Here is a 17,777-nt window from a genome sequence, read left to right on the forward strand (position 1 = left end):
CCAAATTAAATATAGAATAGATTACATTTGTGCTTCTCAAGTACTTACTTGTGCCGGCCGGGGTGGCCGAGCGGTTCTAGGCGCTACAGTCTGGAACCGCGCGACCGCTACGGTCGCAGGTTCGAATCCTGCCTCGGGCATGGATGTGTGTGACGTCCTTAGGTTAGTTAGGTTTAAGTAGTTCTAAGTTCTATGGGACTGATGACCTCAGAAGTTAAGTCCCATAGTGCTCAGAGCCATTTGAGCCACTTTCTTCTCAAGCATTGCTTAAACTGTTTAAGTTACGAGAGCCTCACGATATTCAGCTACCTAGTGTGGTTCTCTGGATTTTAATCATAGCTCCACGCTGTGATCCATAAACAAAATTACCATTAAATAAAAAAAGTCGTCCAATCATAGGAACTAAGTTTATCCGTGCGAATCTGGAGTGGGTCACTGGTTTCATGTAATTATTGACTGAATTTAAAACTTTAAAACGCTGTTCTCATTAAGAGGTTAACGCTATAAGCCCAACAATAAAGTAAGAAACTGTGTATGTGTCTTGAGGCGGTGCAACTCACACCGCGCAAATTACACACATTATATTCATCCAGTATCTGAAAATGAGAGCATTTAGCTACTTCTCACAAACTTTACACATGATTTCAAATATTTTTGACTCTTTTCTCCTTTATAACCCACAAAATGGTGGAAGACTTCGGTTTGTTGATAGAAAACTGGGGAAGTGCAATCAGTCTACAAAAGAGATTGCGGGTGACCGGTTCTAGAATATTGCTCAAGTGTCTGGGACCCGCAACACATTGGACTAACAGGAAATATTGCACGTATAGACAGAAGGACAGCACGAATGATCACATGTTTGTTTAATCACTGGGAGAACGTCACAGAGATATTGAAGGAACTGAACTGGCAGGCTCCTGAAGACAGAAACTATCCCAAGAAAGTCTGTTAAAAATCTCAAGAATCAGCTTTGAATTATTAAACTAGGGATATACTGTAACCCCCTACGCTCGCCCACATACGGATTATGAGGATAAGATTAGAATAATTACTGCACTCACAGAAGCATTGAAACAATCGTTCTTCCAGCGCTCCACACGTGGATGGAACAGAAAGAAACCCTAATAACTGCTACAACGGGACGTACCCTCTGTCATGCACCTCATGGTGATTTGCAGAGTACAGATGTAGATATAGAAATAATGAAAAATAGTTTATCGGTTATTAAATGTTCGTTTTCATGTCGTAGTACTTCAGCATCAAGCATGACGTTTTAATTTAGTATTTCTCTACTACCAACTCTTGCTAAGCATCTATGTTGACTGCTTTCAAGGAAGTAAACGTGAATGAAGCGTCGCACAAACAAGAAACAAATTTAACACATTAACTCATGTGCAAAGTAATCACACCGACTCAGAGCATATCAGAAACATAAACTTGTGCAGTGAAATGAGTGCCCAAGTCGCAACAACATAGCAAGAAGCGTTATTCGCAAATGAGTAGGAAAAACGTCAGTCCCACTACACAATAACGCGTTTGGGACGCAAAAACAAACCTGTCGCAGCTCAGGACAAGCCAAATACTACAATGATGACATGGTGTACTGTACTAATTTAGACCTGTGGCCGATTTCGACTAGCAACGCCAGGACACGTACAACATAAACAAAAGATAAAAATTAAAGAAATGTCCCACTGAGGATGCCACAACTGTGTGGGTGTTTAAATAAAAGAAATGTAAGAAGGAAGACCCATCCTTAATTCATTATTATTATCTGCAAGCACGCCAACTGAACTCCAAACTTCAATACGATAGTAAAATCAGGTTTGTCAACTACTTTCCTTCTGCAAACACATGAACAAGCACATAACTTGGTTTCACTCATTGTAGAACATGAACAGCTCATTCATTTTTTCATAAATTAAATAAATTCTAGAGTTTCGTATACCTGTAAGTATGGTTTGCATGCTGTGCAAAATTCATCGAAGAATCTCCCTTACTTATGAAGAAAAGTGTACCTATAGCAACAAATGCAGCCAATAGTAACTGAAAAAATTATGAACACACGTACAAAAATTATTTCGTTATGTTTTTGAACTTCCACTACTATGAGTGTGAATCCTGAATCCTCCCTTATCATTCTGACAAAGTTGTATGAATTTATTTGTAAAAGTATAGGCAGTGGATGTTAAATGTCCCGTGGTGCCTCTCCTGCTCCAAGTCGGCCCGTTAGACGTCCTGCTGCCCTTAACATCGAGTATAGATTTAAGTGTCAGGAAGTCGTTTCGGAAAGTATTTGTATGGCGTGTAGCCATGTATGGAAGTGAAACATGAACGATAACTAGTTTATCCAAGACGAGAATAGAAGCTTTAGAAATGTGGTGCTACAAAAAAATGGTTCAAGTGGGTCTGAGCACTATCATCATCAGTCCCCTAGAACTTAGAACTACTTAAACCTAATTAACCTATGGACAGCACACACATCCATGCCCGAGGCAGGATTCGAACCTGCGACCGTAGCGGTCGCACGGTTCCAGACCGAAGCGCCTAGAACCGCTCGGCCACCCCGGACGGCTGTGGTGCTACAGAAGAATGCTGAAGACTAGATGGGTAGATCACATAACTAATGAGGCAGTACTGAATAGAATTAGAGAGAAGAGGTATTTGTGGCACAATTTGACTAGAAGAAGGGATCGGTGGGTAGGAGGCATCAAGGGATCACCAATTTAGTGTTGGAGGAAAGCGTGGAGGGTAAAAATCGTAGAGGGAGACCAAGAGATGAATAAACTAAGCAGATTCAGAAGGATGTAGGTTGCAGTAGTTACTCGGAGATGAAGAAGCTTTCACAGGATAGAGTAGCATGGAGAGCTGTATCAAGCCAGTCTTCGGACTGAAGACCACAACAACAACATTCTTACGTGTCTTCTCGTCGTGAAGAGACGAGATACAGTTGCTACGAAATCGGTCGATGAGACATATCGCAGTGCACAAAGTACCGCACGTGGCGTTCTGAGAAACTAAACAATGCTCCAGAAAGTGCTGCGTTGAGCTATTGTTGATTGGGTTAAGAAGCCTGCGCTGGGGAATTTGACACAGCTGCAGTTGAAATAGGCTTCGTAGTCAACTTGACAATAATACTTCGAATAAACCGAAGTCGGCACGACCCCCAAGAGCGACTTTTTTCCGCCTTCATTTGACCTGCTGTAGAGCAGTGTGCTCATTATTTCGGGGAGGACAACGAGACCTAAATGTACGAAGCCCGCGCTCCATGTTACTCTCCCTAAAGAGAAGATGGTAATTTCAATAGTACTGTCACTGTACTATCAGTTACAAAATGCTACAGCTGGCTGTTTTGCGAAATCATGGGAAATCACTTCTAGAAGTGTCTGATAATTCTGTAATGAATAAAAGCTCTGTTATCCAGATTAAATGACTAAGGGGGGGGGGGGGGGAGGAAGGGTCGGGCGGAGTAGTGCCTCCTCCACCCTCCCCTCCCTTACGAACAACTGTCACCCACGGTCACGTTCACTGGTTCAGGCGCAGCGGCAGTTACAATTACGTTGCTATTTAATACACGCGTAGTATTTTAAATCTCCGGTGCCGACTTGTTCCAGTGAGCTCAGAAAAAAGTCCATGGGAGGTACCAGAATATCGTTCCGACGCTGTCCGGCCTAAATTAAGCCCTGCATGTGGTTAGCACGCATCCTGTCACATCCTTCGGCTCTTTTCGGTGAACCACATACTATTTGAAAGGCACCTGGCTTCATATGGTTTAAGTTACACGTATTGGTCGCGCGTTCCTGTAAGGTATGCACTTTGTGGATGGGTTGCGTAGACACAGAGGACTTTGACTATCCCAATAATGAGAAATCCAACGGATCCAGATCCTGTGAATGTGAGGGAGGCGGCGGCGTGCTTACCGGATCTCCTCAGTCAATCCATCGCCCATGAAACGTTGCGGCGGTGTGACGCAGAAAAAGGGGGAGGGGCGGGTGTTCCCGTCATGCATAAGCCCAGTAGTTGAGTAGCGCTAGTAATTCATCTCACAGATATGTATTATACACTCCTGGAAATGGAAAAAAGAACACATTGACACCGGTGTGTCAGACCCACCATACTTGCTCCGGACACTGCGAGAGGGCTGTACAAGCAATGATCACACGCACGGCACAGCGGACACAACAAGGAACCGCGGTGTTGGCCGTCGAATGGCGCTAGCTGCGCAGCATTTGTGCACCGCCGCCGTCAGTTTCAACCAGTTTGCCGTGGCATGCGGAGCTCCATCGCAGTCTTTAACACTGGTAGCATGCCGCGACAGCGTGGACGTGAACCGTATGTGCAGTTGACGGACTTTGAGCGAGGGCGTATAGTGGGCATGCGGGAGGCCGGGTGGACGTACCGCCGAATTGCTCAACACGTGGGGCGTGAGGTCTCCACAGTACATCGATGTTGTCGCCAGTGGTCGGCGGAAGGTGCACGTGCCCGTCGACCTGGGACCGGACCGCAGCGACGCACGGATGCACGCCAAGACCGTAGGATCCTACGCAGTGCCGTAGGGGACCGCACCGCCACTTCCCAGCAAATTAGGGACACTGTTGCTCCTGGGGTATCGGCGAGGACCATTCGCAACCGTCTCCATGAAGCTGGGCTACGGTCCCGCACACCGTTAGGCCGTCTTCCGCTCACGCCCCAACATCGTGCAGCCCGCCTCCAGTGGTGTCGCGACAGGCGTGAATGGAGGGACGAATGGAGACGTGTCGTCTTCAGCGATGAGAGTCGCTTCTGCCTTGGTGCCAATGATGGTCGTATGCGTGTTTGGCGCCGTGCAGGTGAGCGCCACAATCAGGACTGCATACGACCGAGGCACACAGGGCCAACACCCGGCATCATGGTGTGGGGAGCGATCTCCTACACTGGCCGTACACCACTGGTGATCGTCGAGGGGACACTGAATAGTGCACGGTACATCCAAACCGTCATCGAACCCATCGTTCTACCATTCCTAGACCGGCAAGGGAACTTGCTGTTCCAACAGGACAATGCACGTCCGCATGTATCCCGTGCCACCCAACGTGCTGTAGAAGGTGTAAGTCAACTACCCTGGCCAGCAAGATCTCCGGATCTGTCCCCCATTGAGCATGTTTGGGACTGGATGAAGCGTCGTCTCACGCGGTCTGCACGTCCAGCACGAACGCTGGTCCAACTGAGGCGCCAGGTGGAAATGGCATGGCAAGCCGTTCCACAGGACTACATCCAGCAACTCTACCATCGTCTCCATGGGAGAATAGCAGCCTGCATTGCTGCGAAAGGTGGATATACACTGTACTAGTGCCGACATTGTGCATGCTCTGTTGCCTGTGTCTATGTGCCTGTGGTTCTGTCAGTGTGATCATGTGATGTATCTGACCCCAGGAATGTGTCAATAAAGTTTCCCCTTCCTGGGACAATGAATTCACGGTGTTCTTATTTCAATTTCCAGGAGTGTACATAGCACATGTTAATGCGTTTGGTAATGTGTATGCTCTTATGAGTCTATCACAGACAATTCCTCAACGTAGATTGATACCGAAGCGATACTGATATCTCTGTGATTGTTCATCTGCCTATTGTGGTAGTTTACTATTCTCGTACAAGTAAAATTGTCCATATTTCAACAGCTATTCATTTCCGGACATAAAAATGCAGGAACTTTTCATCTAGTGTTGACCAATACTCCCTCCTTTTGAGAATATGTAATGCTTTTCTTTTTAAACGCCCAGTACATCGATGTTGTGTCTTCGTTAAATGATAGTGAACCATGTGGCTAACTTTATAACTTACGCAAGTACTTCTCAATATTTATAGCTGTCGAATTACAATATCGACTGAATGACACTGTCCTTAGCGCGCAAAGCCAAACACACAAACCATCCCTGGGTCACGTGTTTGCTTACATTTGGTACAGTAGGGAAGATGTTTGTGGAACGGCTTCTCCTGATGACGGACGCTGATTTGCGACGTTAACTTCTTACTACCGTAACTGACGAAGTTCCACTCCTGTTATCTAGTGGAGTGATACCCAAAGGCTCTTTTGAACGTCACAGAAAAACAGTATACAGTTCCATTTGGAAACTAACAAAGTCAGTGACTTCATTCGGCAGCTACATGTGTTAAAAATTAATGATGTGAGGAACTTAAGAATGAAAGTGGCTTTCGCATGATGTCTCACTGCCAAGTAACATAGCTAGATGAAAGTTAGGCAACACATAGAAAGAACTGCTTCACTATAGTACAGAAGGAACTGAAGAAGTACGCAATGAGACGAACAGTAATGACACTTTTATTCAAAGACAATAATTAGACTGCAGTCACCACGATTCATGATCCTCCCTTGGACATTACAATGCCGAGCGTCCCCTCATACTGGAACGCAAAATGCATCCAGGAAAATTATCGAACATCGTCGTTTCGTGGTCAAGGAGTGGGGAGGCATAATGTTGCGAGGGCGTACTGACGTCCAAATCTTTGAACACGGTATATTCCTTCCCCCATGTGCGTCTTTTCAGGTGTACAGTCGGCCATGACTTCGTGTTTATGGATGTAAAGCGCGACCGCATCGAACTGTGCAGGTGGAGAACAAGGTATTCGACTTACATCCCACCGAGCACTTATGGAATGCATTTGGGAGACGTACTGCGGCACGCCCACATGCACAAACGACGATGCAGTCGTTGTCGACAGTGCAGGTGGAGGATGGAAGGCACTGCCACAAGAACTCTATCCCAACCATGTGATAAGCATGGCAGTACGTTGCATACCTCGCACTGTCGTCCGCTGTGATCACACACCCTATTAAGAACCGTGTCTCGCATTTTGTAATGTCCAGAAGACCTTCAAAATGGTTCAAATGGCTCTAAGCACTATGGGACTTAACATCTGAAGTCATCAGTCCCCTAGACTTAGAACCACTTAAACCTAACTAACCTAAGGACATCACACACAGCCATGCCCGAGACAGGATTCGAACCTGCGGCCGTAGCAGCAGCGCGGTTCCGGACTGAAGCGCCTAGAACCGCTCGGCCACAGAAGCCGGCAGGAGACCTACATGAAACGCGGAGACGTTAGTGTAATTATCAGCTTCGAATGCAGATGCTATTCTGTTCGTCTCACTGGGTCTTTCTTTCGTTTAATTTCTTTACTATACTTAGCAGTTCTTTCTATATGTGTGGTCACAGTTTCATTGAGCTATGTTACTTGGCAGAGGCACATCACACGAAAGTTACTTCCGTCCTTAAGTTTCGCACACCAGTGTAGTTCCATTTGGAAAAGGACTATGTAGGTGTCTTCATTTGGCAGCTATATATGTTAACAGTTACTTCCATACGCCAGAAAATTTGCCTAATCGTCCGCTATAACTCAGCGAAAACCCAACATCGATATACGAGGGGCGTTTGAAATGTCCGAGAGATGACACCACCGGCGCGTATCGAGGTCATACGTAGTTAGTAGCATCTTTGGAAAGAACTCACACCAAGTTTCAGCCACATTGGTCTATTTCTTTGTGTTTGGCATGCGTGTGAATCAAGTAAGTCAAGTGAATGTCAAAAAATGGACTAAAAAGACTTTCGTGTGGTGATTAAACATTACGTTATGAAAGGCAAAACGCGTCAGGAGACTAAAGAGAAGCTTTATAAACATTACTGTGACTCTGCACCTTCGATTAGAACAGTTTATAAGTAGTTTCAAAATTTTCGGAGTGACCATGTGGGCACAAGTGATGCTGAACGTCCTGGACGCCCTGTGGAGGTTACGACTCCAGAAATTATTGATAAAATTCATGATATGGTGATGGATGACAGAAGAGTTAAGGTGCGTGAGATTGCTAGTGCTGTGGGCATCTCGAATGATCGGGTACAATATATTTTGCATAAACCTTTGGACATAAGAAAGCTATCCGCAAGATGGGTTCCGCGATTGCTCACGCTTAACCAAAAACGAAATCGTGGGAAGTGTTGCAAGGATGGTTTGCAGCTGTTCAGGAAGATTTCACAGGACTTTAAGCGTCGTTTCGTCACTGTGGATGGAACATGGATACATTACTATACTCCTGAGACAAAACAACAATCTAAATAATGGGTTACCAAAAAAGGCGAAAACCATTCCTTCGGCCGGAAAGGTTATTGCGACTATCTTTTGGGATTCGCAAGGGATAGTCCTCATCGACTTTCTGAAAAAGGGTAAAACTATTACAGGTGCATATTATTCATCGTTATTGGACCGTTTGAAAACCTAGCTGCATGAAAACCGCAAAAAAGGCCTTTTCCATCAAGACACTGCTCCAGCACACACCTCAGCAGTTGTGGTCGCAAAATTAATGGAAATACGATTCCAACTCGTTTCACATCCCCCCCCCCCCCCTATCCTCCAGACTTGGCTCCTCGGATAACTATTTGTTCCCCAATTTGAAGAAATACCTGGCGAGACCAAGATTTTATTCAAATGATGAGGTGATTACAGCAGTTAATAGCTATTCTGCCGACATGGACAATTCCTATTATTCGGAAGGGATCAACAAATCAGAACAGCGTTGGACGAAGTGTATAAAAGGAGACTATGTCGAAAAATAAAAAAGGTTGACCCCAAACACGTAAGTAGTTTTTAATTTGGAACAGACTTTTGAGACGCCCCTAGTATGTACTCGATCTGGAGATACTGTTTTTTTGTCCTGTCTTAGCTGCCTCGTACGCTGTAATAACGCTGACTGAACTAGACCTTCTCAAATGCCAATAAAAAATTAAAAAAAGTTAAAGTAGCATACAACCTCTGACGGTAGGTTGCTTTTAACAGGAATGCTACACCACGAAGAAACGTAGAAATAGCTCTATACGCCTGCACCTTTCCTTCATAAAACACGATCTGACGAAAATGATAACGCACGCTTAGCTTGGACGTTCCTAACATGGTTCTGAAACTATTTCCTTTTATTTATTGATAAAATAAACTGTCGTTGTCATGACGCCCGTGCTAAACACGAGCGTTTTGTAGTAGCTATTGTGCAGGTTCTTTGATTGCGGAATCGGCTGGTGCGCACGCCTGAGATTCTCCTTTGACAGAACAAAAGTAATGGACGATTTTGCAGAGGAAGAGGTAAGTCAAAGAGTACCACATCAGCCAAAGGAAATCCGTCGATAGTGCATGTAAGAATTTTCCGTCGCATTCAGTTCTTGGCTCTTGACTTTTACCACCTCTGCTACTTGTATTTAGATAATTACGATGTTCTGCGCGCTGGTCTTTCCATATTTACTGTCGCTGACACAGTAGTTAACACAGATCAACAGCCATTTCCTCAACAGCATTATTAAGTCGAGAATGAGATAACAGTCATACGTGAACCCATACTACCAACTCTACCAACTCTATTGTCTGTGAAAGTGAAGTCGTTTATCACTAACAGGAAGAAATAAACATATAACGGCAATGTATTACATTACCTACAGCGTTACTTCATATCAGTTAATTATGCCAGTATAGAAAGCTTACAACTTACATTATTTCTTTTTTTAAGTTGCGTTCGCAATCAGTTGGCAGGCCCGCTTATTGTAAGATTTTTTTATTTTATTTTCTTCCTATACAATCCACATGGGCGAAACTCATTTGAGAAGGTCATTTCCGAACGGTATTATATCTACAAAATGTAACTGAACAGGAGAGACAAAAAAGTTTTACAACCACAGTGACATCAGAATATGATTTGTAGCTTTATTGTTATATGCAGGCACATGTTGAAGCACGTTACGCCAAGTATCTCGGTTAAATGTTTATTTGTTTAATTGTTATTGCATCAGTAAAAATGAATTTGGTACCTTTTGGCAGGAAACTGTGTTAAGACCGGATACTGTTGTTCTGGTGTTACATTATATTACTACAAGCAGTTGACTGTTTCATTTGCAGTGTTTCGTACTGCAATTTATTCTCTTTATTGGTTATTTAGAACTGTTACTAACTTAACGGTTTAGAAATATTGCAAAGAAAATTAGTGAGCATATTATTATTTTTATTTCGCAGAATATTTTACTCGTAATTTTCGCTTTCACGCAACCTGAACAATGAACTAAATGGCATTCACTGTCACTCCCTGCAGGACTTTCATCACCATGCAGAACAATATTAGACACTTACACTACAACAGAGTCTACAGGTGACAAGGAGGTAATCCACGAACATCTACATCCATAAGGAGACTGACGTCAGAACATCCTTTTCCATTATGTTCGTTACTATGTAAATTTAAAAAGAATATTGGTATTATGAACATAAAAATAAGAAAGCTTCAAAACAAAGAACAGCATTAATTTGCTACCCGTTGTCTTCATTAATCACTTCATTATTACTAACATCATAGCAAGATTCTGTACTGTTATCGTTTTTCAGTGTTCTAGTACATGATCCCATGTCCCAATGGCGTTCAATTAAATCACTTTTTTCAGGTTGCGCTTGGCTTTTAGCATTAAGTTTCCTAAACGTTGCTATAATGTGCTCATATTTTGCTGATTTTCTTTAGAATTTTGTTTTCACAATTAGATGTGTACACCAACCAGACCTGTCTGTGCCTGCAAAGTAATCCTCTTCGCTTCATTTATCTTTATGCCTGTTGAAGATAGCATACGGACTTCGAATTGATCTTTCCAGTTGACACAATTAAAATCGACACCTAGCACATGCAATTTCCCAGTATCTTTAAAAAGATAGCTACTGTCGTGGCAAAAGGATACCATGTTTTGTCTTATCTTTTTTTCGACCAGCTCAAAAGCCCTATCTGCATGCATGAAGGAATGACCTCTAATGGGCAAGAACCACACTACTTGCAAATTGAATTGATATACAAGTACTGACAACATCAAAATGTTACAACAGTTATTTCCTGTGATGTACAACACTCACAAAACACTCTTACTGCCTCTATGTGCTACTCCTTGCAAAATAAGGGAAGAGTATTTTCAAGAAAAAGTTCCACAAATAAGAACTTATTTCATTCGGTCCTCGACACATCCCATTTTCTAGCTGTTTTTATAGGCCAAGCGAGGTGACGCAGTGGTTAGCACACTGGACTCGCATTCGGGAGGACGACGATTCAATCCCGCGTCCGGCCATCCTGATTTAGGTTTTCCGTGATTTCCCTAAATCGCTCCTGGCAAATGCCGGGATGGTTCCTTTGAAAGGGCACGGCCGACTTCCTTCCCCGTCCTTCCCTAATCCGATGAGACCGATACCCTCGCTGTTTGGTCTCTTTCCCCTAACAATCCAATGCAATCCAGTCCTAGCTGTTTATAGAAGTCTGTTGTATTCTCATTTATAGTTTTATCTTTTTCCACAATCACAATACGATGTTGTTGTTGTTATGGTCTTCAGTCCTGATACTGGTTTGCTGCAGCTCTCCATGCTACTCTATGCTATGCAAGCTTCTTCATCTCCCAGTGCTTACTGCAACCTACATCCCTCTGAATCTGCTTAGTGTATTCATGTCTTGGTCTCCATCTACGATTTTTACCCTCCACGCTGCCCTCCAATGCTAAATTTGTGATCCCTTAATGCCTCAGAACATATCCTACCAACCGGTCCCTTCTTCTTGACAAATTGTGCCACAAACTCCTCCCCAATTCTATTCAAATTCGCCTCATTAGTTATGTGACCTACCCATCTAATCTTCAGCATTCTTCTGTAGCACCACATTTCGAAATCTTCTATTCTTTTCTTGTTCAAACTATTTATCGTCCCTGTTTCACTTCCACATATGACTACACTCCATACAAATACTTTCAGAAACGACTTCCTGACACTTAAATCTATACTCGATGTTAACAAATTTCTCTTCTTCAGAAACGATTTCCTTTCCATTGCCAGTCTACATTTTATATCCTCCCTACTTCGACCATCATCAGTTATTTTGCTTCCCCAAATAGCAAAACTCCTTTACTACTTTAAGCATCTCATTTCCTAATCTAATTCCCTCAGCATCACCCGACTTAATTCGACTGCATTCCATTATCCTCGTTTTGCTTTTGTTGATGTTCATCTTATATCCTCCTTTGAAGACACTGTCCATTCCGTTCAACTGCTCTTCCAAGTACTTTGCCGGCCGCGGTGGTCTCGCGGTTCTAGGCACGCAGTCCGGAACCGTGCGACTGCTATGGTCGCAGGTTCGAATCCTGCCTCGGGCATGGATGTGTGTGATGTCCTTAGGTTAGTTAGGTTTAAGTAGTTCTAAGTTCTAGGGGACTTATGACCACAGCAGTTGAGTCCCATAGTGCTCAGAGCCATTTGAACCATTTTGAACCAAGTCCTTTGCTGTCTCTGACAGAATTACAATGTCATCGGCGAACCTCAAAGTTTTTATTTCTTCTCCATGGATTTTAATGCCTACTCCGAATTTTTCTTTTGTTTCCTTTGCTGCTTGCTCAATATACAGATTGAATAACATCGGGGAGAGGCTACAACCCTGTCTCGCTCCCTTCCCAACCACTGCTTCCCTTTCATGCCCCTCGCCTCTTATAACTGCCATCTGGTTTCAGTACAAATTGTAAATAGCCTTTCTCTCCCTGTATTTTACCCCTGCCACCTTTAGAATTTGAAAGAGGGTATTCTAGTCAACATTGTCAAAAGCTTTCTCTAAGTCTACAAATGCTAGAAACGTAGGATTGCCTTTACTTAATCTTTCTTCTAAGATAAGTCCTAAGGTCAATATTGACTCACGTGTTCCAATATTTCTACGGAATCCAAACTGATCTTCCCCGCAGTCGGCTTCTACTAGTTTTTCCATTCGTCTGTAAAGAATTCGCGTTAGTATTTTGCAGCTGTGACTTATTAAACTGATAGTTCGGTAATTTTCACATTTGTCAATACCTGCTTTCTTTGGGATTGGAATTATTATATTCTTCTTGAAGTCTTACGGTATGTCGCCTGTCTCATACGTCTTACTCACCAGATGGTAGAGTTTTGTCAGGACTGGCTCTCCCTAGACCGTCAGTAGTTCTAATGGAATGTTGTCTACTCCCGGGACCTTTTTCGGCTTAGGTCTTTCAGTGCTCTGTCAAACTCTTCACGCAGTATCGTATCTCCCATTTCATCTTCATCTAAATTCTCTTCCATTTCCATAATATTGTCCTCAAGTACATCGCCCTTGTATAGACCCTCTATATACTCCTTCCACCTTTGTGCTTTCCCTTCTTTGCTTAGAACTGGGTTTCCATCTGAACTCTTTATATTCATACAAGGGGTTCTCTTTTCTCCAAAGGTCTCCTTAATTTTCCTGTAGGCTGTATCTATCTTACCTCTAGTGATACATGCCTCTACATCCTTACATTTGTCCTCCAGCCATCCCCGCTTAGCCGTTTTGCACTTCCTGTCGATCTCATTTTTGAGACGTTTGTATTCCTTTTTGCCTGCTTCATTTACTGCATTTTTATATTTTCTCCTTTCATCAATTAAATTCAATATTTCTTCTGTTACCCAAGGATTTCTACTAGCCCTAGACTTTTTACCTACTTGATCCAATGCTGCCTTCAGCACTTCATCCCTCAGAGCTACCTATTCTTCTTCTACTGTATTTCTTTCCCTCATTCCTGTCAATTGTTCCCTTACGCTCTCCTTGAAACTCTGTACAACCTCTGGTTTAGTCAGTTTATCCAGGTCCCATCTCCTTAAATTCCGACCTTTTTGCAGTTTCTTCAGTTTTAATCTACAGTTCATAACCAATAGATTGTGGTCAGAGTCCACAGCTACCCTTGGAAATGTCTTACAATTTAATCCGAATGGGGGACTATTTTACCTCTGGAATATTTTACCCAAGAGGATGCCATCATCATTTAAACATACAGTAAAGCTGCGAGACTATAATAATACAGTTGCCCTGAGTAATAGAGCTGTCCAATGGTAGCCTTCGGTAGAGACTTATTTTGATTCAAATCAAGCCTTACAGTCAGTGAATTTTCAGGTTACTGGTTGAGGTTCTGGAAAACTGCCTTGCCCTGCCTTTACAAACCATGCGTTGAATAACTATCTCCATCTTCTCTTTCGCTGATGCAGAGATGCAGCTGATTTAAATTGTATACTATTGTTCAGACATTCGCTGCAAGTGTCCTGTTTCATGCTTCTAGTCGTAGGTTGAGTTTGGTAACAAATATCAGTACAAAATAATCTGTTGTAGCGATTGAAGTAAATTATTTAAAATTGGAATCAATCATAGGAACTCCTAGTACAGAAAAATATGAGTATGCTAATGAATATAAGAATATGCATTCATGCAAAATCCATTAAAAATTGTTTTTTAGCTTTCAGCCAAAATATTTTATATGAACCATAACCAAAATGATTTTGTGTTTTCCTAAACTTTAAATTTACAGTGTGATAGAGTATAATGGATATTAAATGACAGAATACAGCAAATTACCCTTTAATTTAAAGTGTAGATGCAGCAAGGAGATAACACAGAAGTTTCATCTTATCCACAAAATAACATCCACATATTTGAAATATTCATGTCTACAAGAAGATATTTTCTCCTTGGTCCTCCACCTCGGCCATAATGCCTTTCTCTGCATTTGAATGATTGAATTTGGGAAAAAAATCTGACCTTAAAGTCTAATCATATCAACTGTTAATGTAGGCCCACCTCTCTTCTCTGGACTGATAACGTCACCAATGTTCAATACACTTAGAAATGTATCTCGACGTACGTTTATATCCCTAGTTAGAGATTGAATGCGACCTCTCTAGTGAAATTACATCAATATATGCTGAAATGAACTTCTTTTGTGAAACAGAATCTTTATTCTGATGGAATCTGAGATGAAACTCTTGAATTTTAGTTGGTAATTAACGTGCAGTACACAGTAGGCACTTTCACGATCACATCTAATTTGAGGTGTAGCACTAGCATTTTTTGCATGCTTATTTTGTTTTGCGACATTTTTCTTCCACTTTTCCGATCTGCATTCCCTTTTACCTGAATTTTCAGTTTCTGTTGATGAGTCATGATGTTCATCTGATATGTCAGACTCCATAATTTAATTAACAACTCTCAACAAACCAAAAAGAAACGCCAGAGATATCTTTACAACATACTATGTCATGTAAACAAATGTCGGCCATGTTTTGTGTGATGTCACTACCATGAGGACCAATGAATGGCTGCCGGGATTTCATACTTTTTGGAAACGAAATAAGAATGAATTTGGTATTCTTCGTCATGAACCACAATACTTCAGGGAAAATATACAATGGATACAGTACGGCATATATAAAAGTTCTTATTGTATATATAATGGTTCTCAGTAGTGCTGCCACCCGTTATCTCATTTTTCAATTTTTTGGATTTGGTACTTTTTGGAACTGACCTTCTCATATAGAGACTTCTGGTAACACAACCTTGGTTCGCTGCCAGGCCACTTGGAGCGCTGCAAGTTTAGCAGTTCATCATCTCGCTTTCTTGTTAGCTGATTTTTTAGTCTTCCATGTTTGTTTTCGTTTCCCAGTTAGCAGAAGCTGGTTTCACCACATAGTGTTTCTGATTACGACTTCTCGTCTGTATTGCATGCTTTGAATTGCATTGTAAGTAAAGTATGCTGCTCATATTCTACTTGACTTCTGCTCCCATCCCTAATACTGGGTGGGATAAATTATTTCATATTTGCCTTTTTTTTCATATACAACTGAAGCTGGTTTCGTCACATGGTATTCTGTGGACTGTTATGTATTTGTTACTGATTACGAATTTCTATGTGAACTGCGCGATTTAAATGCATTGTACGTGTATTGCTTTTATTCGACTTTATTTTTGTTTGCATTTTTTTCTGTACTTCCTCACATTTAATAGAGAACTCTATGATATCAGGTTTTAACAGTATTTTTGTTCAATTGGCAACATCTTACCACGGAATGAGTGTGTAATTCTGCTTTGATTGGTGTTGCTTCTTGCCATTGAGTGATATGCATTTCCCAGTGGCTTGCAGAATATGTATGTAACTGTAGATGAGTGTGCTTTGTAGTCTTGGTGACTAGAGCAGCCTTCCTTGCAAATGCTAAAAAGGCGGTAGTAAACACACAAATATTTTCAGGCGATTTTAACAGGCACTAGAAACAGTACATTTCAACATAAGTCAATGAAAATTTCGGCGGCCTCCATTAAAAGCGAAAAAACAACGCATAATATGCGTGAAATACTTACAGTGCATTTAAATCGAGCAGTTCACACACGAATTCGTAAGCAGTAACAAACAGTCATGGGTCCACAGAATATCATGTAACGAAACTTGCTTCTGTTTCATATGAAACAAAAACGAATATGGAATCATTTACCCCACCCAACATTATGGACGAGAGCAAAATTAGGCAGAATGAAAGCAACATGTTTATAGTGCAATTCAAAGAGTACAATACACGGAAGCAGTTCGTTATCAGGAACACAATTTCCGCTTTATAATAGCCACACAGTAGAAATTGCAATATTGGGTTTTACAAATAACTGCACTTTACCACCACGCTACCAGACTTACCATAAAGTGTAAATGAAACGTACCTTTTAGTACTCGTATTTCGCAATGCAAGAATACGGATTGTCGCGCCATATTCTTCCGAAGTGGAAGTTCTCTGCCAGGCCACTCAGAGCGCTATTGTCCGTCTCTCTTTTCGCATCGCAACATGGGATTTGTACTTCTGATATTTTGGTGTTCTTTTTTACAACTAATCCGTAAGGAGCTGCGATGAGAATAAGCAAAATCTATCTGCATCTTCCACACAAACAGGAAATTTATTATTATTACGGCTGGAGAATACTGCAGCAATAAATTTAAAAAAGTGGTTGTTGCTGTGTTGTACGTGATCAAGAAAAATATGATCAGCGATTTCATCAAGATGTACTGTGTTTTTTCCTTTTTTTACTCATACTTAAAAACAAAAACCTAGATAACTTCTGACCAGTTACTTGTTTCTATTGCAGTTAGCTGCGTGGTTGCGTGCCTCACAAAGCTACCGTACTACCTATGTATAAATGAGCGACTCGAGAAGAATAAGTAATTACCAATGCAGTAACTGCACATTTTATTCTGCCAGCAGTTTTACAACTTTTAAGCAGAACCATTATAGATTTTCGCCACAGTGAAATACACGGTAGACACGTTACAAAAATGTCATAACGCTTCATGTAAATAACATAGGCGAACGAAAAAATGTTTTAAGCTTTCTTACTTTGGTAGCTTATCTTTATAGATTTTTATGAGCTGAATCCAGATCTACCCTTAGTTTTTCTGTATCACCCATAGTTTTCGAGCAATATGCTTTTTATTATATAGTATAAAAAACTTATGCTATACAGTAAATGGGGAAATTAATGAAATACTTTAATACAACATAAGCATGGTTTGTACGCCAATAAGTTCTTTTCCTTTAATCTAGAGCCAAGCAATTCAGCTTTTTTCTTTTGTTAAGCCTAGATCCCTAACTAAATCGTTAAGTTCGGTCTGAGTATCAATTTGGGCTCTAGACTTTCTGTATTACAACGGAATTTATAATCATCTGGTTCATCTAAATCAGATTGTACATCAGAAAATACTTCTGTTGGAATAGAATTTAAATCATCTGGTGGTTCAGAAACTGGCAAATCTACACCACTGCATTACTGGTCAGTCTGCAGATGGAAGGTTAGGGTAGCTCATTACATTCTTTTCCTCATTATTATGACCAGTAATATCAATACTGCAAAAGTAGCAATCATCAGAACGATTTCCTGGCTACCTCCATATCAT

The 17,777-nt window shown here is 41.6% G+C and overlaps 1 protein-coding gene across 1 annotated transcript in view; it reads left to right on the forward strand.

Moving 5' to 3' along the window:
* The first annotated feature begins 9,102 nt into the window (after positions 1–9,102).
* Positions 9,103–17,777, forward strand: part of LOC126204087 (dynein light chain Tctex-type 1-like) — a 45,813-nt gene continuing 37,138 nt past the window's right edge. Inside the window, exon 1 of the mRNA XM_049938506.1 lies at positions 9,103–9,126. Coding sequence (XP_049794463.1) covers positions 9,103–9,126 — 24 coding nt within the window. The remainder of the gene's footprint in view (positions 9,127–17,777) is intronic.

Source organism: Schistocerca nitens, chromosome 9, assembly GCF_023898315.1.
Source record: "Schistocerca nitens isolate TAMUIC-IGC-003100 chromosome 9, iqSchNite1.1, whole genome shotgun sequence".
NCBI lineage: Eukaryota > Metazoa > Arthropoda > Insecta > Orthoptera > Acrididae > Schistocerca > Schistocerca nitens.